Source organism: Drosophila yakuba, chromosome X, assembly GCF_016746365.2.
Source record: "Drosophila yakuba strain Tai18E2 chromosome X, Prin_Dyak_Tai18E2_2.1, whole genome shotgun sequence".
In the NCBI taxonomy this organism is placed as follows: domain Eukaryota; kingdom Metazoa; phylum Arthropoda; class Insecta; order Diptera; family Drosophilidae; genus Drosophila; species Drosophila yakuba.
In genome coordinates this window covers 9,441,702-9,469,511 of record NC_052526.2, presented here as the reverse complement: position 1 = coordinate 9,469,511, position 27,810 = coordinate 9,441,702, and the positions used below count along the sequence as shown (strand labels likewise).

At 42.8% G+C, this 27,810-nt stretch overlaps 3 protein-coding genes across 17 annotated transcripts; 2 read left to right on the top strand and 1 right to left on the bottom strand.

Annotated features, from left to right (window-relative positions):
• Nucleotides 1–938: 938 nt before the first annotated feature.
• Nucleotides 939–3,649, top strand: LOC6524787 (probable cytochrome P450 4s3). Its single transcript, XM_002100595.4, has 4 exons — nt 939–1,243; nt 1,491–1,944; nt 2,040–2,746; nt 3,198–3,649. The coding sequence occupies exons 1-4, from the start codon at nt 1,093–1,095 to the stop codon at nt 3,374–3,376; spliced, it is 1,491 nt and encodes a 496-aa protein (XP_002100631.1). The 5' UTR covers nt 939–1,092; the 3' UTR covers nt 3,377–3,649.
• LOC6524785 (MAP kinase-activating death domain protein) lies at nt 3,572–27,593 on the bottom strand. 15 transcript variants are annotated; one of them, XM_039370124.2, is made up of 23 exons: nt 27,323–27,590; nt 23,872–24,009; nt 23,360–23,772; nt 22,683–23,229; nt 22,245–22,606; nt 22,064–22,190; nt 20,433–20,465; nt 19,765–19,859; nt 18,561–19,692; nt 18,288–18,491; nt 18,034–18,084; nt 17,135–17,504; nt 16,689–17,074; nt 16,143–16,625; nt 15,580–15,675; nt 14,991–15,248; nt 14,694–14,933; nt 14,356–14,628; nt 14,106–14,273; nt 10,830–10,838; nt 7,475–7,547; nt 7,347–7,393; nt 3,572–6,146 (listed from the first exon to the last, which is right to left on the bottom strand). In XM_039370124.2, exons 2-23 carry the CDS (start codon nt 23,992–23,994, stop codon nt 5,151–5,153), a joined length of 6,486 nt encoding a protein of 2,161 aa, XP_039226058.1. In that variant the 5' UTR covers nt 23,995–24,009; nt 27,323–27,590; the 3' UTR covers nt 3,572–5,150. The 15 variants fall into 15 exon arrangements, with proteins under 15 accessions (XP_039226058.1, XP_039226061.1, XP_039226062.1 ...); XM_039370127.2 differs by having other exon boundaries at nt 22,683–23,205; XM_039370128.2 differs by having other exon boundaries at nt 22,683–23,196.
• LOC6524786 lies at nt 21,217–21,932 on the top strand. Its single transcript, XM_002100594.4, has one exon. The coding sequence runs from the start codon at nt 21,372–21,374 to the stop codon at nt 21,819–21,821; it is 450 nt and encodes a 149-aa protein (XP_002100630.1). The 5' UTR covers nt 21,217–21,371; the 3' UTR covers nt 21,822–21,932.
• Nucleotides 27,594–27,810: the final 217 nt, after the last annotated feature.

Below are 27,810 nucleotides of genomic sequence, written 5' to 3'. Positions count from 1 at the left end.
TATAGTTTCACAAGATAAGATATGGCGAAAAAAGGAACACAAGCAAATTTTAGTTTATTTCAGTGAAAAAGATGAACTTTGCCCTCAATAGCATTACTGTTTTTAATGAATTTTTTTGTTTTACAACTTAAGTTGAAGAGAAAAAAGAACCTGTTCTAAAGGGGAGCTTTACTGTAACATACTTAAAAGGCATCCACATGTTCTAAGTGGGTCAACGGCAACCTCATTTCTGCCGTTCGCACGACGATCGTTGTAATAGAACTCGTTTTTGGGTCTGGCACCGAACTGATGCGATGATATAGACCCCCACGTTCCGTCGTCCACCTCAATGGGATCCTCAATTCGGCGAGCGATTCGCTACACCTGTTCGATCGTATGCATACCTTTCAATACTTTAATTGCATTTAAACATGTAGCTAACATGTTCAGGTAATGCGTGGCTACTTGTACAAAAACTACGACTTTATATAGTATTATATGTATGGTATATATATGTATAATATAGATGAAGTATATGAAAATAGGATAGCAATATTCATCTTTTAAGCACATCTCTAAAATGTAGCGTTTTTTTAGTTTGTTTTCCGACATAATCAAGTTTCGAGCACGTCAATTTTTGTTTATGACCAAAGTGGTTTGGGGCGTACTTTGAACAATTAATCAGTTTTGGCTACGCAATATTTTGTAGCTGTTTGTAGGTCAAAAAGTGGTCCGATCTAAAGAAAAAAAAGACGATTGGCACAAAGAGAAGAAATGAGAGAGTTTGTAAACGCTGTCCGTTGTCATAAACCTGGTGTCCGCCTATCGCCAATCGGAGGGCATCCAGAGTGCCCCACCTTGGCGATCTGCTATCTGTCGAGACCCAGAGCTCGGACCATATACCACATATGTACGCGGCATATTATAACCCCAGACCCACAAATCAGACAGCAGCGTTCCGAGTGAAAATTAGTTGCAAACGAGCCGCACCGTCGAGCAGTTCGCTAAAACTTTAAGTTCGCGAATTCATCACTTTACCAAGTTCTCACTTGATTTATATTGCCGTCATTCTTGGTCTCGTTGAGTCAGTACTAAACTGAAAACGGTGGCGAAATGAGCACTTTGGCACTGGTGGCTTTCGTCCTTTGGGCTGCTTTTCTGCGCTATCTGCCCAAGATTCTCAATTTTCTGAGGCTACAGAGATTTGCGAAAACTCTGCCGGGTCCCACGATTGGCGAACTGATTGAAAATGTAAAAAAAGGCGGTGAGTTTGTTCAAAGAGACTTGAAAAAGTGCATTTAATACCTATGAAATGGTTCTACATTTTATCACGCATACGCAGCGTTGCCCTTGCTGCTGTAATTCTACTCGCATGCAATTCGCATAACTTACAAGGTCGTTAATTCTACTTTAAACTGAATTAATGTTGCTTCATGTAAACGTGCCTCATATTCACTTTATACTTTGTAATGAATATTTAATTAATTGAATTTCTTTATAAAACTAAACAGAGATCCTCAACTGGCTGAAGGAGCTGAGGGAGAAGCACGGTCCGGTATTCCGCATCTGGTTTGGCAAGGATCTGATGGTGATGTTCACGGATCCGGAGGACATCAAGCAGCTGCTCGGCAACAACCAGTTGCTAACCAAGTCGCGGAACTACGAGCTGCTGGAACCCTGGCTGGGCAAGGGTCTGCTCACGAATGGCGGCGAGTCCTGGCATCGTCGCCGAAAGCTGCTCACTCCGGGCTTCCACTTCCGCATCCTTGGCGAGTTCAAGGAGCCCATGGAGGAGAACTGCCGCATCCTGGTGCGTCGTCTGAGTACCAGGGCCAATGGCGAATCCTTCGACATCTATCCATACATCACCCTCTTCGCCCTGGACGCCATCTGCGAAACGGCCATGGGCATCAAGAAGCACGCCCAGCTGCAGAGCGACTCCGAATATGTGCAAGCTGTTCAATCGTAAGTATGCATTATAAATCGAATTAAAAAACTACTTGCTTACTGCACAGAATTTCCTTTTCCTTTTATTAAAATAATTGTAATCATTCTTTTAGTATTTGCCGTGTGATGCACAAGCAGAGTTTCTCCTTCTGGCAACGACTGAACGTGTTCTTCAAGCACACAAAGCCCGGAAAGGAAAGGGCTGCAGCTCTAAAGGTGCTCCACGAAGAGACGAATCGGGTGATACGGCTGCGCCGGGAGCAGCTGATCCAGGAGCGCAACGAATCCCGCCCAGAAGCGGATCAGGACGATGTGGGCGCCAAGCGGCGACTGGCCTTCCTCGACATGCTGCTGCTCACCCAAATGGAGGGCGGTGCGGAGCTGAGCGACACCGATATTCGCGAGGAGGTGGACACCTTCATGTTCGAGGGCCACGACACCACCAGTTCGGCCATCGCATTCGCCCTGAGTTTGCTGTCCAAAAATCCTGCCGTGCAGCAGCGCGCCTTCGAGGAGGCCACTGAACTGGAGGGCAGGGAGAAGGAATCGATGCCCTATTTGGAGGCGGTGATCAAGGAGACGCTGCGCATCTACCCCTCGGTGCCGTTCTTCTCGAGGAAGGTCCTCGAGGATCTGGAGGTGGGCAAGTTGACGGTGCCCAAGGGCGCGTCCATAAGCTGCCTCATCTATATGCTCCATCGCGATCCCAAGAACTTTCCCGATCCCGAGCGTTTCGATCCGGATCGCTTCCTGCTCAACGAGAAGCAAATGCATCCATTTGCCTTCGCCGCTTTCAGCGCGGGACCTAGAAATTGCATTGGTAAGTTCACCTAGGGAATAACCTTATCTACTTCAGATATTTGTTGTAAAACTGATTTTTTGGTTTTAGAAATTGTGATTTAAAATTCGTATTATATAGGGGTGAAGGTCATACGAGTTTGCTTTCCAAAAAAACATTTCTTAATTAAAGAAGTGATAAGAACAGGAAATTTTCGGATGCCTGGTTCACAAGAAGATTAAACAGTTTAAAATAGGCTTGTTTATTATTAGAGAACTGAAATCATATTTATAAATTATTTGTTGATAATGCTAGCATTATTTCAAAATACAAACGCCTCACAGATCAAAGTTCATAAGCATAGGATGAGTACTTATAAAAACAAAATGCAGCTAAAGATTATTTGGAAGACCAAAAGCTAATTGATCTGAGCAAAGGCTTTACCGCGAATCTAGTAGTTACTGTAGTACTTACTCAACTTGTTTATTTTCAGGTCAAAAGTTCGCCATGTTGGAGCTGAAGACCTCGCTCTCGATGCTCCTGAGAAGCTATCGCCTTCTGCCCGACGAGGATCATCAGCCTCAGCCGTTGGCCGAGTTGGTGACCAAAAGTGGAAATGGCATTAGACTTCGGCTCCTACCACGAGATCAGAACGCAACCATAAGGCCATAAAGCATAAAGCCATTATCTCTATCTATGATTTCTAGTTTTTTAGGCCACCATCATCGTCTAGATTAAGTTAAGCTAACGATATAGTGAACAATGAAAAACATTTCTGGCACAGTGACGCACTTTGAGAGGCGCAGCTGGGGGCCCGTTTCTTATCACTTACAACCTTGCCATATAGATTAGAAAAAACTTGGATCATTGTTTTGTTTTTTTTTTTTTTATTGTTTATTTTTCGCTTTGAACTTTGAAAAATACAATCGATCATATACATATATACACGGCGAAAGAGGTATACATATATATATGTGCATATATATGGGTGCTGGGCTTTATTTGTGGTTAACATCCAGAGCCAGCAAACAAAAAAATAGTTATACTTTTTATATATATATGTATATATGTATTTTGGGTGTACGACGATCTCCTTCTACAAACTACATACACAGACATACTTATTGCTCTCCAGAGTCCCCGTAAATCCAAAACTATCCGTCGTCCGTGCTCGTGTTCCCTGACAATTCCTTAAACTACCGATCCCAAGAGATCTGAACTTAGGACCACTTCTTGCTGCAATACCATCGTTTAATATTTCTTGTACAACTAGTTAAATTCCTTTACCATAAATATATATTTATATATATTTACTTTATGTATGATCGTAGTTGTCTGGTAGATATTCACATAAACATATTTTTGGATTTTTATATTATTATTTCGTTTGTTTCTTTGTTTGTTTGTATTATTTGTATTTAGTTGGTATAGTATACTATATCCCTAACTAGATTGCCTTCAATTTCCGTTTGTGTTTCGGTTGTTGTGCCCTCTCAAAGGGCCCGCTATGAAGTCAAGTCCCGATCTGAGTGTATATATATGTGTATATATATTTGTCATTATCTATTTTTTTTAGGTAGGTGTAAGCGAGTTTTTTGTTTTGTTTGGCGCTTTCTGCCTTAAAGCTTAGCAGGAAACAATTCGTCTATGGGATTAGTTAGAGGCGGCTAATGATATGATATGGCTAAAGTAGGTTCGAATAAAGTACATATATATATGCAATATATGTATATAGCATAGCTGATGGATCGCGGGGCTTTCGGGATCCGTGAAGGAGGAGTGGAAGATTGGAAAATACTGTTACTTTGGCTCTAGTGACCGAGGACTATGCCACGTTTATGCGCAAGCTTAAATTTTACAGACAGCAAATCGTTGATATCTTCTAACATAATTTGTTCACCAATATTTCATTTTTTTCTATATATATACATAGAGTTAATTGTTTTGTTTTTAAGCATATTTATCAATGTTTTGCTAAACGGTAGGAAATATAAAAATTTTTTCGAAATTTTCTTCTGGGAAGATTAGAAACATTGTGACATTAGAAAAGATTTTGACAAAATCTCCATATCTGATTTTCTTTCCGATAAAGGTATTTTACTTAGTCCGCTTATTAATTTTTCCTCCATAATGATATAGTTAGTTATGCGCATAAACGTGGCAATTATTTCTGGCTGTTGTTTGTGGAGGCTAACAGGGATCGGGAAAGCCGCGCTTGGAATGATGAACCGTCTTAGTCGGTCGACTGCCGGGATCACAGCCAGGGGATGCAGATGGTGCGGCAGACGTCACGTCGATGGGCATGTGGATGTGGCTCCTCGCCCATCTGTCCGCCGCCACCGCCACCGCCTCCTGCCCCTGGATTGGCCCCGCCAACTGCTCCACCTCCACCTCCACCACCGCTACCGCTACCGCCGCCTCCAAACTTGAAGAACGAACTCCTTCGTCAGTGCTTGCGATGCGCCTGCGGTGAAGCGCTGGCAATGGAGCCCGATGCCGAACCGGAGCCGGAACTGGAGCCGGATATCGAACCGGAGCCGGATCCGTAACCGGGCTCAGCCTCCGGCATTGACTGCAGCACAGCGGCGACGCTGCCGTGACTAGCGCGCTGCTGCGACTGTGAATGCCCGTGATGATTGGAGGCGGACGATGATGACATCGATGCCGATGCCGATGCCGATGCCGATGTGGATGTGGATGATGACAATGTGGATGCCCTGGTCAGTCCACTGTGCCGCTTGGGTATCACGAAGGGCGGTGGCGGCTGTGGCGTATACTGTGGCGGTGTGGAGTTAGCCGATGCCTGGCGGACAAAGGATCGGGCCGCCGGTACCGAACCGCTCCGTGAAATGGCGCCCGTGCGCGGCGGTATGGCCGGCGGTGGTCCGGGTGGAGCGGACAGGGGTGTCCGTAGCTTTGGCGGCGGCGATGAGATTGAGGCCAGGCTCTCCGTGGAAGGTTGCGATGGTACGCGCGGCGGCAATTGCGGCAGCTTGCCGGGATTGGATGTGGGTGGTGCGGGAGTGGGGGGAACAGGCACCGTGACCGGAACAGATGCGGTTGCCACCTGGACGGGCATCCTGGCCTGCGGCTGCACCGTGGACATGGTGATGGTGGGCTTTTGCATGGGCACCGTGTGACGTATGGAGATGCTGCCAGCTTGCGATTTGCCACTCATCCTGTTGGGATTGGCTTGTCCGGCTGGAGCTGTTGTTGTGGGCACTGCAGACGCTACTGTTGTTGCTGCTGCCTGATGTTGTTGCGTCGTCGGTTGATGTGTTTGGTGCGGTTGCGGCTGCTGCTGTTGCTGCTGGTGCTTTTGCTTCTGCTGGGCATGAATGTCCTGGATTTGCGGCGTGATGACCACCGGATTCTTCTTCTGATCCTGACCGGCGGCCACGTAGGAGAATACGCACAGCACCGAGTAGCAAATCTGATCGGACTACGGAGCGTATACGTAATTTGTAAGTGCTGCTTTAATGGCCACTTTCTTGTTTTTCAATGTGAACAGTGTTTTTTCGTTTTTTGAGTGAAGTGGATGGGTGGTTTTTCTTTGGGTGAGTGGTGCTTGCACATCACAACAATGCAAAATGGCATAATAAACAGGAAGCATGCGACTCGCAAAATTGGAAGTAGAGACAACTAACAAAATTAAGTGAAAAAAAAGAAACAAAGTGAATATATTTGGAAAATATTATTTTAAAAAAATAACACAATAAGCCAAAACAAAATATTATTTTTGTTGTTTATGCTCTGATTTTTGTTGTGGTGTTTTTCTTTTTCAGGTGTTACAGGAAGTACATACATACAAAGGAGTTACATAAAAAGGATTTTTGATTTTATTTACATAGATTTCACAGATTAGGCACATTATTTAATCGCTCGCCAGCGATGGTTCCTTCGCTTCCAGTGTATCCACAGGCTTAGATGTATCCGATTCCATCGTTCCAGCTATGCTTTTGTTGGTGACTGTACCTCGCTCGTTATTTAGATGACAGATGTAGGCAAATTGCACGGAGGTCACGCGATGAAAGCTCAAGACAATTTCCGACGCCTTTGGTTTTAATTACACATTTGGGTGTTTCGATTTCAGTTTCAAGTTCAATTGGTGAAGGTTATTTTTCGGTGTGTGGTCGTTTAATATTTGGGTTTGATGATATATGAGTGGTGTTATTGGTGTTATGTGTGTTGTTGTTGCAGGCATTTTTTGTTGTTGAGTAGTTGAGTTGTCGTTGACATAGAAATATATTCACAAAAAACGAATGCAAAGAACAAAAAGGGAAACGAAAACGGAAACGGAAAGAAAAGAAAAGTTGAAATCAAAGAGATTATCTCAATATCGTATATACAAACTGTCGGTGCAATTGCATGTGCCATATCATACAGTGGTAAACAAATTCTGAAATCTCCATATATGTTGCTTGATATTTCGATATATATTGAGAATGGGCTTTGGGTTCACATTTGATTTGTACAGAAATTTGCATAACTCGGCAGGCTTAAGCAAGTTTATGTACAGTTATTCGATTATTGATAGTTCCGAAACGGAACGGGATGCAACTCGGAACAAGTGGAATACAGTGCATGATGGCTGTGTTGGCGAATAGTGATTGAATTGGAGTTTAGGCACTTAGGCACTTACCATGCTCGACTGGTACTTCCGTTGAATGAGATTGCGCGTCTTGGGATCTGAAAAAAAAAACAGAAAATTTAATGGTATTACTTAAGTGTGGAAACAAGCACAAGGGGCACTACTTATACAGTACTTACTGTACTCCTCCAGTACAAAAATGCCACCCTTCTGGGTGAAGCACTTGCGGATGTGGTCTAATCGCACGAAGAACTGAAATACGGGCAGAGAATGGAATCAGTTATGCTTCAATGCCTGACTACGGTCATTCTTTCTTCGACTTCAAGGCTCCGTTACAAATCGGAGCGCAAGAATGGAACATAACGGAAAGGGGGAAACGAATCGAAACGAAATCAAGCAAAACGGAACGCAACTTAAAGTAACGTTAACGGAATGCAAATCATAAGGTGGTTCAAACCAAAAAGCTTTCACACAAACGCTGTTCAACAGAGGAAGAGACTGGGTGATAGGCAGAGTGGGAGTTAGAGAGAGATAGTTGGAGAGCGTTGGAACAGAGATAGCATTTACGCGTGGGCAGTAAAATGTAATAAATTATAACAATTGGGAGGTATTTGTCGGATTCCTTAAATAGTTTTCATATTTTGGTTTTTTTCTTTTTCATAAAGGTGTATCGTCAAAAGTACAGTTACCAACCCAACGAAACGAAACGGTACGGTACGGTATTGGAACACAAGCAAGCAGGCAGGCAGGCAGGCAAACAAAAGCTAAATGCTACGCAAGCGCATTGGTCAATCCTATCGATCTAATCGACGCAGGCAGCAAGACAAGGACACCAAGTACAGTTAACGACATTCATTTATGTACACGGCACGCATCAAGTGCTTTTGGCGATAATCAGTGCTCAGGACTTAAAACGAAACAAACCCAAACGCAATATTAAATCAAATGGAATGGCAAAACGTATGACTTAAAGAAATTCAAAGAAAGGGACTCAGACCGATTGAGTTAGAGACAGAAAGAGAATGCAGCAAAATCAAATGAAAGTTTGGTAATTAGTTTGATTTACTTGATATTTTTGATCAAAAATGTTTTTTTCTTCCATATTTAAAGAAATTGTAATTATTTAAAGTTGTTTTTTTTTCTTTTTTGATAAAGGACGTTTCCAATTAGCACTTGTGAGATGGTCGTCTACTAGGTAGTTGGAATTTTGGATATGGATTGGGCATTGGTTCTATTCATAATGATGGTATATATTTAGGAGAGTTGTTCACCTGAGCAACCCCGATTCGCACTATTACAAACGCTAAGTGAATAAATTAAGGTACAGTGTTGGGTGTCCGAGTGTATGTACTTCTCTAGAGAAGTTGTTATAATAACAAACAAAAATTTATTTAAACAAATAGTAATTTCGTTTATTAAGGGGTTATGTCAAATAATTTTCTAAGGGGAAGCAACCCTTTTATTCCGTGAAAAGCAATAATTAGATTTAGGTAGAGACTTTTGGTAAAATCGATTCATAGGTCGATGGATTTATAGAAATTTTGTAGTCTTAATAGGGTTAATGTTTGTCGGTTGGGAAATGGGTGATATGGGAGTAGGGGAGAATTACGTGTAACAGCATGCAGCATGTGGCGCTACCACTAAGAACCAGTGAATATAATCGTAATAGGATCAATATTGAGCATCCTACTCAATCATTTTACTCTATACTAATTTGTGATTTTTTTTTGGCTCGATATCAAAGGTTAAAAGAAACAAAAGGTAAACAGAGGTAGAGACAGGCTGAAAATGATTAAATTAGAAAAATATAGATTGCGAGAGAATGGGAAAAGTAGGGCAGGAAAGCCAGACTTCTAGCAATAGCTTACAGATATTGAAAAGAAAATGCCAGCAGTTGTGGTTTTTAGCTTACGACTATATTAATGGGGTTTCTAAGTGGGTATTTTTCCTCTAAATGTACGGTATCATTAACTTTTTGTCTCATTTTATTTAATACTTTCCTTTAGTTTCTTAATTAATAAACTACAACTACGATTGGTGTTTAATTCTTTGCTAAACAAGTAACTCTACACAAGCAAACTCAAAATCAACACTAAGTAATCTTTATTGGTCTATTGTTGGTAACTCGGTTTTGGTTGTCTGGCACACTCTATAAGGGAAGTAGAAGGAAACGTAAAAGCAAAATGAGTCTGGACACAGGGTTTGTAATTAATTTGTAGTGATCTGTATACTGTATTATTTAAAAACTTAGGTTTACTGCAAAGTTGAGAGAGTATTTCTATTTGTGTGACCACTAAACAAACCCTGCATCACTTTTCAAACGTTTTTCTAAGTGCTTAGGGGGCTGCTTTCCCTCCAAGTGAAAGGTCATCTAACTTAGGCCGCAACCAACGAAACATAATGGTACGGAACTAAGCGTAACAGAACGGAAAGTAACGAAACGAAATTGAATGGTTTAATTCAGCCACGTGTATATTCAAGTCTGAGCTGGTGATATATTTCATTTTTGTGTGTGTGTTATATAACTAAAATCGTGATCATGTCTAGTTAAATGGTTATCTATGTACGTATAGAAAAGATATCGGACAGACTGGGACATATGCAAGTGGAGTGAATCGTGTTGAACTGTGGTGAATTCTGGTGCAGTCCTTGCAAGGACTTTAAAGTGATTGCACTTGAACAGTGCAGTGTGCCAAGCATGCTTAAGTTCAAAGTCTGGAGGTTTTCCTTTGAGCACAGTGTAACCATTATTTTGAGGTCTTGTGTTATATTAAGTGTGTGCTGTCTAACATAAAAAATAAACGTAAATCGCTGGTGGCTTGGTAAATGAAAATCGATAACGTGTAAACAACTGGGGGGCGCAACTGATAAACGGGTAAATCCAACGTTAATCAATAACAGTAATCAACAATTGATAATCGGCAATCGGTAATCGGCATTAAGGTATACAAAGTGTACGGCTCAGTTTCAATTCAATTCGAGTCAATCAAGTTCAATTCAACAAACAAACCAACTAACCAACCAACCAATCAATCAACCAACAGTTCAAAAACGAAAATCTCAGTTGGATTAGAGAGATATAGAGAATAAAACACAAACAATATGGGTAAATAATTTACATTATGCTATATATATCATTTGCGGCTTAAGGTTTAAAGTCAATATCAACTACAAATTTTTGGTTTTTGTTTTTTTTTTTTTTATTAACTGTTTAATGCCATATCAGATTATTTTGTATACTTTTTTGGTTTTTACCTTTATTGGGTGAGTGAAAGTGAAGGATAAAATCAAGTGTTTATGAATGCAAAAGAGTCCAAGTTAAAATTAAAGGGCAACGCAAACAAAAATATATATTTTCTATTTTTCTTTGATTTCTTATAAAAGGACATTTTGGTTCAGTGAGTGGTTGAGGTGGGGAAAAAGAGGATAGGTTCAAGGATTCGGTTGGGTAGTGGGACAGCAGGGAATTTAAAGAACAATAGTTGCTTATAAATTTAAGTTCAAATATAACAAGAAATTGGTTCATTGCAATACCTCGAAATCCTTTATCGTTTTTTCAGACATTTTCAGATCGTTTTATCATAGATTTTTGATTATATTTCGATTTTTGATTTGGTTTTTGGGTTTTGTTTTTGTTATCGTTTGAAAAGTAGACCAATCATTGGAATAATACAATTCAATTCGGTTCGGTTTGGTTTCGGATCGGATCGTTACGTTCCGAATACGGAACGTGATTTTTGGTTGGTCCACAAAGGAGGGAGAGCGAGCAACGGTGCAGCGTTCCGCGTTCGACAGAGAATATCAAACAAACAACAAAGAAAATTATAAAAAGGAAAGTTGAGAAAACTGTTTTTTAAACTGTTCATTCAAATATTTTTGTTTCATTTTATTTTCTGTTCAAATTTCTAAATTGCTGGCGAATTTTGTATTATTTTTGTATATTTTGATTTTTTTTTTGTAGATAGACTAAATAGAAACGATATGAAATGTGGTTGTTGTTGCTGTTGTTGTTATGTTAGAGTCGGTTGCTTAAAGACGGTGGGACATTTTCTGGGAATTTCTTAATTTTTTTGGTTTTGGTTTTGGTATCGGTATTGTTTATCGGCTTTACAACGGTAACAGTGGAGATATCATGGGGTAGGACATGTCTACTATAGCTTAAATTCATTTTTCTGTTTGTACTTGTTGTTTTTGGTTATCATACTTAAGGAACAATTTGGCAAGAAATCACTACCATAAAAAAAACTAAATATAAGAACGCAATCGAATTAAAATGGAACGAAGTGGAACAATGGAATCGAAAATGGCGTAAGGCAGAAAATTCTGAGCTCACGTAAAAACTTCTTATATATCGCATATATAACACGGAAAATAGAAAGATTCAGATTTAGAAGAAAGACAGACAGAGACAGATATATTTTTTATATATAAATATATTTATATATGTATATACGCAGATATGTTAATAGAGATAGCAGAAATAGAGACAGGAAACCAGACAGGAAACTCAAATGAAAACCAATCAAATCGAACTCAAAACGGAAAAAAAAACAAAGCACTTTAGAGGATTTTGAACAAGGACCATCTCAAAAGTTACCAGCTTAGAATATTTATGTTTCTTGCTTAATAATTTTCTTTTGATGCATTGCTTTTTCTATGTCATATATATGAATATATATAGATTCATTATTTTTGTTTTCAATAGCGAGCTCCGAAAGGTTTATTAAAAAAATTATGAAAATAAAATTATAAAATTAACATTATACCTTAGTTTTGACCCAGAACCAATTATACCACTTTGCTGCAATTAATATTCCCCGTATCAAAGAATGAAGGGTATTCTATTTATTTATATACAGAAAACAAACCACTTTGCCAAAGTAATGAAAAAAGGGCATACAAAATCGAATGGACTCGAACAACGTTCGAGGGACCTAGTCGAAATAGTCGAGGTACAGGTGTATTTTGTAACCTAGTTTAAATGTTACTTAATAATTGCTGGTAGTTTTAGATTTTAGATTTTCATAGGGTAAATCGATTTTTATGTGAATATGAGGAAGACTTTTGTCGTGGGTGCTTCGAGGGTACATACATACAAATATCGATTTTGTTTTCTATGAAGTACAGTACTCTTAGGAACGATACTAATGGGTAATCGTAAATCGGTAATTTTTTATCTGAGTAATCGATAATAAAGACAATCAAAATGAGAATAAGATGACAATATCAACATATCAAACGGTGAGTATAAGTAACCAAACGTAAGGATCATTAGAATGACAATCTTAATTGAAAAGAATGAAAAGGAGAATTGGGATTTCTTATTTTTCTTTTGCTATTGGTTTTGATGGCGTTATCATTGAATCGGTTAGATAATAAATAAAATAGAGAGTATAATGAATACAGCATTCAGTACATTCACTAGCACAATATATGGGTATGATATAGATGGATTTTTCTGCATATATATATTTATTTGTTCATATATACTTTCACTTGATCGATTAGAAATTGGATAAGATAAAAGATTCGATTGATTTTTAAATTTTTTTGTGGATTATATAATGACTTAGGAATAATATAAGTAGATATATAAGAAGGCGAGTCAAAATAAAATGCCAAAACCAAAGCCAATGAACAAAAGAGAAAGAGTTAGAGCGAGACAGATAGATAAAGAGAGAGATCGGTAAAATATAATACGTAGGTGGGTTTAGCTTGGGTAGTTGGATAGGTGGAGACGGGGTTCCGGTTATGGCTAACAAATGAAAAGACCCGAAAAGAATCGGTTCAGGCGTCGATGAAGTCCAATATCCCGACCTTCGTGGCCAGGAATATAGAATTTAACATATATTCTCACATTCAGTTTCGGTTATAGACACCATAGCATGTTTTTTTTTATTAATATTATTAAAGCAGACTGGGCGGACCTACACAAGTCTCCTATAATCTGTTTCTGTTGATCATTCAAATTACTATTACATATGTAGTTTAGACATATCGGAAAGGGACGAACTGAAAACGAAACATAGTTGATATATATATTTATACATATAGATGTATATTGAGAGGGCCCTTGATCTTGATGCAGTCGATACACACACACAAGAAGAAAATTATTGGTAATTGATCGAAATTATATGTTGTAAGGAAAAAAAACCCAAAGAAAGCCAGACTGAAATGAAAACTGAACCAAACGAAAAGAAACGGAACGAAACGACTGAAACGAAGGCAGTGGGAGTATGTATCGATATCTGGACAGATAGACGCGAGTTTGTACGAGTATAGTCCTAGTTTAAGTCTGGATTATTTGGGTGACCCAGGTCAATACCATATGTAGCGTTATAATGGATAATCCAATTGAGGCGTATACGAGTATATCTTTTTTTTCTTTATTCTGTATGTAAATCCCGTCATTTTTTGGGGTCTGGTGTTCCATTGGTATGTTGACCCAGATCAACACCATTGAGGTGACACCCTTTTGCCTTTTCACTTCGCTGTTTGGTGAAATAATATCAAGGTCTCTCATTTATGCTTCGGATTAAGGAAGTTTATCATAAGCTTACAGTGTATCTGTACTCAATTAGATATGGATCTGGTTTGAGGGATTCGTTTTGGGATATATATGCGTTGCTTGATGAGGAGTGGTGTACGAAAAAAAAAAAACGAATACTAGTAGTTTGAGGCATTCGGAGATGAAGCTGGTTGGTTGTGTATAAGTTTTGGATGTGTTACAATGTTTTGTGTATGCCAAGTGTTGGTGGGGAATTCGATTTTCGATGTATAGCAAATCAATATATCTCAGGCACTCACCTTGCTGTTGGAGAACAACAAACCGACACCCTCGAGGCACACCTGCAGCAGGCCGCCCTCGCCCGTGTTCATATCCTGAACGGGAAACTCGCCGCCCAGCTCGGGCACATTGGTGGGTGTACCACCTCGTTCCATGGCCTCCTTGATGCAATTGTACAGCTCCTTGCACTGTACGGAAAAAGCGTAAACATTGTTATGATGTGCTATAAATTAAGTATGCCAACTAAAATAATAATAAAATAACACCCACCTTTCGTGTGTAGTATTTGTGCAATTGCGTTTGACCGCCATTGCGGCGCCACAGGCAGAGCAGCTTGGTCTTGGGTGAATAGGTCATGTTGACCAGCCGCTCGTACCACCAGCGCTCCACAATGGTGCCATCCACTGACCGCAGTACCAGACCATCATCCCGCACCTCCATGAATCGTAGTGGTCCATTTACATCCGTACCCTGGTGAACGGTGAAGCTCTGGCGATGCAGCAATCGCGAGCCCAGGGGCTTGAGATCAATGTCATTGCCGTTCTGCAAAGAAAGTGTATTTTATAAAAGATATATACATATGATGGCTTCTTAACCCAGAAACCTACCAGATTATTTATCTGATCGACCACATTGTGCACCTCTTGGGAGTACACTAAGCCAATATGACTCTTTCCAAGAAGACGTCGAATCTTACGTCGGATCTCGTCCTTGGTAACATTCAGCATCACCAGGATGGCCGTCAGGTTGTAGAGCATTGTGGATAGCAAACGATCCTCGTCGTGTTCCAGACGTTTGCGCTCCGATTCACTCAATGATTTGTAGCGTTCCATCATTTCAATAGGACCCTGCAAAATGGGCGAAATGTTAAAACTATAGAGGGAACCCATACCAATCAAACTCACCTGATCCATGCCGATCATATCACGCTCCTGACTGACAGCATCGAGGAAGGCATCCTCCCAGAATTGCATTTGGTTCCAAAGATTGAGGCGATCCTTGCCCAGCAGTCCCTCGAAGAGATACACCCGCGGACTGTCTGGCGAGGGAGAAGATGAAGTGTTGATCAGGTGTCCTCCAGTGTAACGAAATCCGGCACTTAGCGTTGACTTGCCAGACCAAAGATTGCCAGAACTCTTTTTCGAATCCTTTGACGTGGTTGTCTGCAAAATGAATTTCAACTTAGATTGAGTCGCACGTTTTGAACTTTAGACCTGATTTGGGACAATAGAGGATGGGGACTCTCAAGATTAAAATGTCTACCCAAAAGCGTATTACAGGAAATGGTAGACAACTCAATTACTTGGTAAGGTTGCAAAGGAGATTTTATAATGATTTCCCGAATGAAGATTTTAATGGCACTCAGATTTCTCTTTCGGTTTAAGGAGGTTTCTGTTTTTGTGCCAACTTCAGAATATTCATTTCATTTCCTTCAAAAACTCCATGGTTAAATTGAATAACTTGCCGTATTTTTGAACCGCTGGGTGTACTTACATTTTCGTACTCGGTGTCTGAGACCGTGGATCGGCAGCTGGAGGGCAGGCGGACGCCCAAGCTGACAACGGAAAGCGCCCCCGTGGAGCCAGCAGCCTACGGATTACACACACTGAGTGTTAGAGTACTCTACAATCGGGTATATCGGTTGGACGGTAACGATACGGGATGTAGGCGGAACGGGTGGCGGTTACGAATATATATATATATATAGATACGGTTGAGAGGTTACGGTGGGAGGATCGTAGGATCGGCAGACTACATCGATTGACAATCGCTATGCGACATACATACATGTAGTATATGTTACATACTGGTGGATATACTGATATATGCTAATTGGTACTGATTTAGCTATTTACTGAAATGCTGATAGGCGAATCTACATACGATACGATATATATATATAATACACTATATATAACACACTGTGCGAAATACAGGATTGGTTTGATTGGTTTGGCAAGCTGCGAACAATTGGCATGGATGGAATGGACGGCTCTAAATGACTGAGTGGGGTATTCATATCGCAAGGCACTATAGTAGCGATCAACACAACTTACATCTGAATCAAAGGAGGTAAGCATGTTCTTCAAGGCACTTCTCTTCTGCGACAGCATGTCCTTGAACATTTCCGTGGTGGACTGACCATCCTGGCTGTCCGCCGACGACAATCGCCGGTTAATCGGTGCACCCGAATGCGAACCACCTGGTCCACCGTGTGCCAATTGAGTGGAACTCTTTCGTGATTCCTGAGGCGATGCCCACTCACTGCCCAATGCCGAGTGCGAACCATTTGGCGAGCTGGGCGATCGCAGGTTCTCCCTACTGCCCATCGGACTGGCGGCGTGACTGGAGAGCAGGCTGGAGGACATATCACTGCCCTCGGTGATCTCCTTGCTCCAATAATGCGTATGCGCCACCTCCATCAACTGGAACACAGAAGCCATACCGCCCAGGCCGAAATTCGCAAAAGTCACGTCCAATCCGCCGGCTATGGCCTGGATGCACTTCAGCATACCCTTCCACACGGGCTTCGTCACGCACTGCAGGGATAAACAATGGCGTTATTTTGGCCCTTTAATCGTGCACATTTTTTTGAAGCTTACCACATCGTCAATATGATCATCTGGGGCAATCTTCTTGTCCAGCGTCTTATTCAGCTTGCTGAGCACCAGTGTGCGATAGGACTCGTCCTCCATGAGCTTCTTAAACCGATTGAGCTTCAGCCAACCAACTCCCTCTCCGGCGAGCACCTGGTTGGTCACATCCTTGAGGAATGTCTGGTTCTCGGCATTACTATGCGAACGCTCCTGGTTTTGCTGGCGGGTCAGCTCCTCTTGTGTTTGCCTAGGACCCGAGTGCTTAATCAATGGCGTCCGCTCCACGAGTCCCTTGCGTCCCGGGAAGGGATCAAAATTAATGCCCGACTTGGCTTTTCCAGAGGATACGTTAGCTTGCTTTTGTTGGACAGGAACCTGCTTTTGTTGGTTCTCTGCAAGAAGAGAATTTTTAATCAGAAATGTTTTTTAGAATATCTTTTAGTGCGACTTACTTTTGCCAAACATGCCAGAGAACATGGTGGATGTGGATGAGGCTAGCCCATTGAAATCCGTGCCAATGGCGGAGAAGAAGTTGTTGCCACCACCCTGTCCGCCAGATTGCTGCACCTGCTTGTGGGTGGCCAGCTGGGATCCGGGTGACTTTGGCGGTGGTCCAGTTCCGCCCGCCGAATGCTCCTCGATCTTAATGATGCCCTTCTTGGTGGCCGCCTCCTTGGCCGTTTTGGTGAGATCGCCCAGCGTCGATTTGCCCACATATGTCAGATCTTCGAGGGTATTCTTGCTCACCCCAGCCGCCTGTTTGGACACTTCCAGGGCCTGCTTCGAAGCCTCGCCAGCCGCCTTCTTGGCGTGCAGCGTAAACTATGGATCCGAAATCGAAAACGTATTAGTAATCAAGACCCAAATTGAGTGGTATTCCAAGACTACACAATCGCCTAGGTGGTGCTAACAATCAAAGCTTGAGTCCCTCAACCCCAAGTGATACCGGATTGAGGTCTAGTTGGAAGCAATCTACAATGGCACTACGAATCCCAGGAGGGAATCAAAGAACTGCGGAAAGGTGCGGTGAGGATGTGGGTGTTAGGATGCTTGAAGGAGGGATTTTGTGACGGTACTTTTTGGATATGAGGTGTGGGTGCATTTGAATGAGAGAAAAAGTGTGGGTTAAAACTTAAGGGCAATCGTAAAAAAGTATTCTATGTAATTTCAATATGTTCTTGGATGAATAGCATTAGGTTTTAAGCCAGACTCACGTTGTTCAATTAATGATATTGTGTATGTGGTGTGCAGTGTGATGAATAGAAAAATGTTATATGATTATGGCAATGTTTATGTTAGCGCGTTTGGATCGTTTCTGGATGGGATGGGAGAGTGCGTCGGGAGTACCAACCTTTTCGAAGGTATGACGCATTTTGTCGTCAAGATCTTCGTCCAGCGCATGCTACAGTACGGTACATTTATGTCAGGTTCAATTAACCAACGCAAATAAACCATTAAATTAAAAATAAATAAAGTAGAAAAAGTTGAAATAATAACCACGTTGACGGACGGAAAGAAAGGCAAGAAAATCAGATCAACGATCATAGTACAACAGCACATCTAATTAAAAGACCAGCCCATTAAAAGAACCTCGATGTTACTCACCTTATCCACGTGGGCCAGTAGACCCTCCTGGCTGCTCTGGCGCGTTGTTTCGCGCACCAACTCCTTGGCATGGGAGGCAAAGTTCTCGAATAGGGAGCTCTGGGAACTCTGGCGTCCAGGACTACTGGAACTGGAGCCGGAACTACCAGTTCGGGCCAAGATATTGCTTACGCCAGGCTGCTTCACCGGTGGCGTTAGTGGTGGCTATAAATTGGGTAATATTATTGAGATAAAAGCCCGCTTTTTCTAAAGAGTAAATAAACCAAGACTTACCGGTATCTTCTTTTCAGGTCGCGAATCGGCGTCGCTTGGATGTCTGTGTAGCTTCGAACTGGCGGCTATGGTCTTTCCTGTGGATCCCGTATCAGATTCCTGTTCAATGCTCGCCATCTTAATGGTGGCCTCCAGTCGCATGGCCAACGGAGTGGCCAACTCGAAATTGGGTGCAGCCGCTCCACCGCCAACTGCTGTCGACCCCAAAGTTTGTCCACCCTTCGGCTGAAAATCAAACTCCGAGTCGCGATTGAAGCTGGGCGAACTCAGATCCGAGCGACTGGAGGATGAGGATACAGGGCTATCGGCACGCTCCTCATCCTCCTCCTCTTTGCTGGCCACCGCATCGGCAATGCCTTCTGGATACTGCAGCTTGCTTGGTGGATGATACACCAAGGCCGGGTCCAAATTCGAGGATAAAGTCTGTGGAACAACATGTGGCCGATTGTAAGACCCAAAGACATCATGCAGGCTGGGCGAAAGATCAGAGGAGGCCATTTCCGACACGAAATCACTGAGTGAGCTGTACGATGAGCTACTACTATCCGCTCCCTCGGAATCCGAACCACTCTCGTCCGTCGGCTGGCACTCAAGTTGTTTTAGCGATCGAAGGGCTCCATTTAGTGAGCTGCCATCATCCCACACAGAAAATCGAATGGGCGTCAAAGCGTGGGCAAACCACTTGGGCTTATCGCCCACCTGCATGGGATCCATAACGCCAGTCTGGACACGAAGAAACGCCACATTGGTGGGCGTTAGTGACCATTCGGCCAGGAACTCCACAGCCTGAGTCCTGGCAAATAGATTCAGGAACTGCGAGGCTCTTGGTCGCGATCGTAGGAAACTATTGATCTGGAATGCCACCACTGGACGTGGATATAGACGCAAGGTGCGCGTGTGCTCAGCGAAATTGGCCAATGTATTTTGAGCATTGAAAAATCGCACCATCGCCACCCGCGTGGCCACGTCCACGGAATCCACATCCGTTCCGTAAACGAATGGATTGAGGGCTGGTGAATTCATTGGACTCGGTTGACGGGAACTGATCGTTCCTTGGGCGGACATCGAGTTCCGTTGACTGGCCTGCGCCGAGTGCGGAGGCGTCTGGAGCGGAAGTCTCACTTGGGAAACCCTGTTAGTTAGATAGAAAATAAAATAGTATCAGGTTACGGACTCTACATCTCTACCAATCATATCCACTTACCCTAGCAATGGTGGTTCCTGAAGGCTATCCCGCACCGATGGCAATAGCTGTTGTGAGGACACCGCCGTATTGGTGGCCGTCATCGAGGTAAGTGCCTGTGGAACAATCCATTTAGAGTAATTAGCACGGTGTCAATTTAAAGACTAGCCATCTAAATTAGGACTTCAACTTGTCTAACTATAAGATTTTTGGGGTTTTTTTGGAAAGCTTTTTGGCGGCATAAGGCCACGTCGGTTAGTAAAACAGTTAGTTACTCAGGGCTGTTATAGAAGTTGATAAACGGAGGGGAAGAAGGAAAGATTCGCAGGGCATGCACACGAAACACGTAACACTAAGGACAGCGACTGATAGGTTGATAATATGATTGGAGTTTCGGGTGAACATTTTTTTTAATATTCTACCCTTTGAAAGTTTTTCCTAGCTAATTGAAAACCCGACTTCGAGCTCCAATTTTGAAAGTTCAACATTAAGAGGAGGTCGTTACGTCTATGTAGAATGACTGTGCATGCGGTTAGTTCTATGTTCTATGTCAAGTACTTTTTCGTTACGATTATTCACATATAGTTAGTATAATAAATATGGATTATGTTTAGTATGTACAAACGGTTTCAACTCAAAAATATAACTATAAACCAAACGTAGTTAACATTTTTGCGAACGATATTTACACCAAGTCCAGCTTCATCCATCAATAGCATAGCCTGCCCATGTTGTTGTTGGAGATATACGATTTGTTGTAGTTGTTGTTGTTGTAGTAGTAGTTGTTGTAGTTAAAGTTGTGATCGAGTATTATAAATTTCATATAACAGATAATGCATGAGTGTAAAAAGTATAGTATTAGAGTAGAGACAGAGATGGACACATCGATAGGCAGAAAGAGAGGCAGTGAGTACACAAAAAAAAAAACAACAATAAAAGAAAGAGAGAGATAGAGAATTGTACAAGTGTAAGAGGAGTTTGTCAATGAGATATAGAAATAAATTCAAATTATAATATCGCCGGGGTGCTCTCTTCATATATTTGCCGTATGACGAGCCACAGAATGTGGTAAGATATATATCATTTGAATTAAAACAATCACACCAAAGTTGAATGGAGCAATGATAACGATTATATGACAGCGATAACGTTAGCTACAATGAGTAACCGTCGTTTTTGCATGCATCTGCTCTGGGTAATACCCTTGGGTTTGAATTCTCCCCAGAGGCAGATACATTTTCAGTTAACATCGGGTAAATAGACATGGAAAAGCAATATCCAGTTGTGTGCCGCGATTATTTATAACGTTTATGGAATGTAAATCGCGGAAACCGCAGGAAAGTGCCTAAAGTAGACAAACATATTCTTTAAATTCTGGAAATTCACCTGTTTTTTTTTAAATTTACACAATTACGTATTGAAAAAGTTGCAAAACTTTACTTTAATATTGTCTTTCAATAGTATATCTCGAGTTCCTGTTCTTTACTAAAATTTCAAAGTATCAGAAGGTCTTGAATTTTACTTTACTTTACTTTAGTCAAATCATTGACTGCCATTCGAATCACTAGCCCGATGTCGGTGCATATATATTCATATTTATTCCCATCAGTTGTGATCAGTTAAGAGTCATGTACAGTCCCCACATCGCCCTCTTATCGGCCGTGCAGGCCAACGACACGCGCCATAATGCCACGCTACGTTTCCAGCGTCGTCCCACGGATAATGTCTACACGGATCCACGTCTGGAGCAACTGATTGTCTATCGAGCTTTGCTGCAACACCTGCTGCAGCAGAAGACCCACTATGACCACGAGCGGGAGCTGGAACTGCAACGTCTCGAGCGCTTCCGCTGCGAGGGAGTCAACGAGCGGCGTCTGCAGATCCAGGAGCAAGTGGTCAAGAAGGCCCAGGGCATGCTACCTGGCATCGTGTTCAAAATGCGCAACGAGATGGACAAACTAAAGCGCTTCCTCGACATCGACAAGGATCGGGAGCTGCGCCAACTGGACACCGCCCTCTACGACCACTGCGTCGATCTTCTTCATAACTGCCAGTCTACCCTGGAAAACCTACATTGAGCTGTCACGTTAAATTTCATCATTCTCATTTCTCAAATTACATAGTGCAAGCAAGAAAAACCAAAAATATTGATGCCCTCATTATGCAAGTAAAATAGTAATTTTAAAGCATGAACACTCTTTATATATTTTCTGTTGGGTGAATTTCCAAAATTTTTAAAAAATATTCTTTTCATTGCATCCATTAGATTTCAGAAATTTGGTTATATACAGGGGTCTGAGGATAAGGCTTTTTGGCTTACCTGCTTGAGGTGGTTCTTCAGAATGGTGCCCTCGGGCTCAGGTAGCGGTGGTATTTCTTCGTAGCCACCAGTCGGTGGCGTCAGTTTGGTGGAGTCCAAATCGACCACCCAAATGTCATCCGGTAGACTAAAGGGAATATGTTACGATACAATTTCTTAGATAACAACTTGTTTATCCTACCGGAAGTTCTTTTTGTAGACCAGGAACGAGGCGGGCACGCCGATGACGAAGGGCGTGGGTGCCAAAAGTAGCTGCTCCGCACAACTGAGGCAGGTGGGCAGCAGCGGGATGACCGGGAACATGTACTCCAGCGGATACAGCATAGTGACGAATGCCATTACCGACATGGATAGGGCGTTGTAGTCGCGCGACTGAAACAGCACCTTGTTCTCCTGCATAATCAGCGTCCATACCTTCAGGCAGGTCTCCACGCCGAGCAGCTCCAGTGGCAGATGGAGCGGGAAGTCCACCAGGGAGAAGCGAGTGTGGTCAGGCAGTGCAAATAGCAGTGGCTCATGCACCGTCGGCGACAGCACCTCAACCTACAGAGAAAATATATGATAGTTATTAATATATGATAGGTATATACACTCTAAATATATAATCCTAACAACTCACCTCGACTCTGGTCGATCCCGGCACAGGAACCGGCGTGGAGAGAAGTCGCAGGATCCAGGTTTCGATTTCGCGCACATCGTGCAGGACAATCGAGGGCGTAGCATCGCTGACATGGCCCGTCAGCACCGTCCACACATTGTCCCGGTTGATCTTTTGGGAGGCGCCCACCCGCTTCGGCGACGAGGATTCGTTGCAGGCATCGATGAGCTTCTTCAGGATGAAGAGACACTCGCGAAAGGTGGTGAAGAACGGATGGTGCGAGATGATGCACAGCGAGGTGAGCGACTGATTGCGCAGCTTTGTCCTCTTACGCGAGGCGCGTGGCGATGGAGAATGACTGCCGCCGGATTCGGAGTCCGCCGAGGGAGCCATCAGGCCAAGTTTGGGCACTGCCGGGCTCGCCGACGGGTGGTGCGGCGGCTGGTGGTGCGAGTGGTGTGTGTGCAGGCGCTGCTGGTCCGAATCCCGACGCGAGGTCAGTTCACGGTCCGAATCGCTAGGCGCTACGTTACTTCTGTAGTCGCTAGAAGAAGTTAAGAGGCCGTAACTATTATGGAAATGGTTTGAGATGCGTTAGACATGCTTTAGCAATGAAAAGTGTTTGTTTTTGTTTTTTTTTTTTTTAAGTATACTCTTATCACCACAACGCCCACATTCGACTGGCACACAACACTTGCCTGCTAAATGCCGAATCCGAGCTGCGTTCCATGCTCTTGCGCCACGACTCCCGTCGAAAGGCCGAGGACCGTCTGCCACCGCGCCCGCTGCCTCCTGCTCCTCCTCCACTGCCGCCCCCATGGCCACCAGGTCCTCCATTACCCGGACGATCGTTGCCCGCTCCCGCCGTTACCGCCGCCGAACTAGGTCGCTCGATGGGACGGTAGAAATTCACGCAAATGCCATAGCGCGTCTTGCCCGAATCCTTGTCGGTCAGCGCGAATACAAAGGAGGTCATGTCCCGAATGGCGGAGCCAGTGCGTCGTGGTCCAACGCTGGTGCAGCCCTCCGGCTGGCAAAAGTACACCATGTCCAGGGGCAGCGGGAAATCCGCATGGTCCGATGGGGGATAGCGACGCAGCAGGTCGGGCACCTGTGTAAGAAAACAATTAAACATTAGCCAAGATTCCGCCGCTAGAGGACGCCACAGATCCTAGTAACCCAGATCCCTAGTAATCAATGGCCGACTTACCTGCACTGGCGGGGCCTTGAGGCCCTGCAGTCCTTTTGGCATCGGAGGCGTCGTGTGTGCACCCACTATGGCCATGTAGTCCACCAGACGGGGACAGAGGGAGGCTTTCTGCTGGTCCGACATCCTGGATTGTGTTTGCTGTCATTGAAAGGCAAGGAGAAATGGGAAAACATGAGTTGCCATGGCAGTTAGGATGACGACGAAAGGATTATTTATCCAAGGACTGTTGCATGTAAAAGAGTTTCAAGGCTGATATCATTAGCAGTCAGGCGAAGCTTATTAAAAAGTGAAATCCCTCTTCAGGGACACCTAAGTAAGTAGTTGTCGTGCTACTTCCTTACACAGCTATTATATTTTATAGTGAGTAAGTGAGTTTAAAGTCTTAAACATGACTTTCTAGTTTTCGCATCCATTCAGTTAAATCAAATTAATCAAGGCATGTCAGCTCCACTGGGATTTCCACACATTTCGGGTTAAAGTCAGTCAGTCAACCCAGTGGCCTTTTCTTTGTTGGCTCATGACCTTGCCGCTGGCAAACTAGGGATAAATAAGGTGGGATGCCAATGAAGACAGGCTGGGGAGGGCAAACAAAGCTAGGTCGAGTAAATTGAATGTCAGAGCAGAAATACTTTAAAGTGCCCAATCACAAATTGCAAATCCCCATTGACGTCAGCGGGACTGAGCTATTGCTGGATTCTCTGGGCCCATAAGGTGGCAAAATGTACTGTGGGTGGTCCAAAGAATGCCAATTTAGCCCACTTGGCATGCGAATCCCTTTGCAATTCGCCACGTGGAATTTGCCCCAAGGACAAGGGAAAATGAAGAAAATGGAAAAAAATGGGAGAATATAGCGATGCTATATTAAAATCGACAACCAACATTAGCGCATCCATCACAAATGAATATCATTGACAGGCATCGCGCACTCGGAATTAGTCAAGTATTTCTTAATCGGATGGGCTGGGCACCAAGTGAACAATGGCATTCTCTAATGAAAGCCATCATTCACTGAGTGCACTCAATTTATTATACGCTTTCTGAACCTCCTTTTTTCTTAATGTAGGTCTGTTATTTTTGTGTAAGACTCTTCAACTTTTCAAAGTCATGTAATATAAGTACACAGACATTTCACATTAAACATGAATACTTGAGAGAGTGGAGCACTTTGTGCATTCTTTTGGGGGCGCGGAAAAGTTTTCCACCAAAGGACTCCCGCGTTCACTTGGTCAACCAGTTCATCAGTCCACCTCCCACCACATGTCAGGGCGAATCATGTCAAGGCTACAGCTGCAACCCCAAACCCCCCATCTTACGCGTTTCGCGAAAAAAAAAAGAATCCACTGAGTTAATGCCACTTTGCGGAGACCCCATACCATCCTCCGCAGACCGCAGACTCCGCGAAATGACATCAGCCTGGACGTGACAGGCGTTACAATATTAATACCAATCCCTATTTCCCATTCCTGGACTCTTATTCGACTGAGGTTAAAAATAGTCCAGAGTAGCGGGGATAACATCGTAACTGTCATTAACCAAAAACTGTTCAACTTTGTGGACAGCGTGCGTATTATGAAATCATCCGCCATCGGAAACGGAGATGTGACGCGTGGCATGCGTTTGATTGCGTGGTTTCAAGTGCTCCCAGAACTTCTACCCGTCACTTGAGACTGAAAGTCCTAACAAGGAAGGGTCCTTGCTGAAAGGCGCCAAACATATTTTCTGACTACAAGGCTTATAAATGAAATGAAATACGTTGAAAAGGTACCTAACATAGTGGTGAGGTTTTTGAATACATACTTAACGTCAAGAATTACTAGAACTTCTTTCAACGTAAATGATTTTATTCTACACATTTCTATTTTTAAAGGTGTCCTATTAAATCAAGAAAGACAATTTTGTCTTTTAAGTGTGTAGAGAAGAAACAGAGAGCCAGGAAATGCACGCCTTATACATTTGTTGTTGGAAACGCACAATAGGAGTTTATAACAATCGTACTTTCCTTTAAGCCGGATAAAGAAAAAGCGTTTCTCGTCGTGCATCTAGGCCCCAATTGCGCCTATGGTCGTGTAACGCGCCTCAGGGTAAAACACGCAACGGAATGCAATGGAATTTCCTCGCTGAATTAAGCGCGTCAGAGAAAAGGAAGAGGTTCATGGAAGCTGAACGGAGCTTGAGGAGAAAGCCCTCCTGTCACCACTCGAGCCACTTAGAGTGGGCGGCCTGTCTGTATGCCATTCGACTTTTGCTTTGCAATTTATATTCAACACCCACATCTCCTACCTCGGCATTACTTTTTATAATTTTTTTTTTTTTTTTTGCCCTGTTTCATCTGCATCTCCTACTTCTACTTCAATGGTGTGAATGACTTGTTGTTGGCCCGCTTGTTTTTCTGTTTTGCACGTGCCACCGCTGGGGGCGGGGCACTGGACTTCAGATGGTGGATGGTGGTTCCTCCTGGCCATGGTATCATAAAATCAATAAAGGGCTCGGCAATTGCATTCCCTGACAACAAGCTGAAGCCACATCATCCATGTTTGTGTACATCTGCATGTACTACATACATACATATATAGTATATACAATCAGACATCAAGGCCAGGCCACAAATGTTGATGCCCAATGGTCTTATCATTCGGGTATTAACATGGCCCAATCATAGTACGATAAAGCTCAAAACAATAGCACTGCACATCTGTATATGTCTTTCCAAATTTTTGTATTCTAATTTTAAAATTCACTCTTTAAATTAGTCTATTTATCATTTAGCTTTCTTCTATAAATCATTCATGTATTGTTAAGGAAAAACAGAAATATACTTTTAGTGCATATCAGCTTACTATTATAGCATACAAGAATTAGAACTTAAACCTCATCGGCACTGCATTAGTCATGTCTATAATTGTTCTTAATTGGAAGTGTCGTGAAACAACCCTTACTATAATGTTTGCAGATAATGTAAGCTGAGTCAATTATGGGTACATGTTTTTTTGGGGGGCTATTATCGTGGACGCATCTGTGGCTGTATATACAATCCATGGTATGCAAAAACCCGGGAACAAGCAATATGCTAAGTAAAATGCCTTGGATGTCGGGTTTTTCGGCCCTGACAAAACTCCCGCATAAATTCCGAGTGCTCTGCGCTCAAAAGTATGCTACCGATTTTGGTCCCAAAATATATGCGCAGAACACAACACCGAGATGTGTATGTGTATATGCGGAATGTGGATAAAAGGGGGGCGGACAAGGCTAAGCAGCAGCGACACACACATACACATACCAAGTAAGTTTGTACGTTCTAGCGTACGCAACAAGGTCACTGGAAAAATCGTTAAGAACGAAAAAAATACACACTCGTTGGCGGAAAAGAAACAACAATGATACAATATATGTACATGTACGTATAAATATTTTTGGGGCTCAATTTTCGGGAGCTCCTTGGTAAAACACTCACCTTAATTTGCTAGTTATTGTTTGTTTTTCTTCAGTTAATTATAGGTAGTTTTCCATCGGAGAGTTGCATTTTGCTGACATGGCTAAGCACGCACAATATTCACTATATCTATGTCTTTTCAATTGTACAAAACAGCAAAAAAAAAATATATATATATATAGGCTCTTCTTTGCTCAGCTCTCGTGGTCAGTTGCAGACGAAGGACCTCTGCATAGCAGGTCGTTAGCTTCTGGTTTTCTGTAGCTGACTGCGCGATGGCCGTGGTGTGACTGAATTTTCTGGCTGTCGGGCCGAGCAACTTAACCAAAGGACGCCAAACCAATCCCATTCCCACTGCAATGTGCGTGGTGGTGTTGAAATTCCTCTGCTCTGTTCGGGCTGGAAAAGTACCGTTGCGAGTAACACGAGGCGATACGAAGGGTCACGAAGTCGGTTGCCGAATAGCATTTCCATGCCGCACTTGTTGGATTCTCGTTTAATGGCCAACA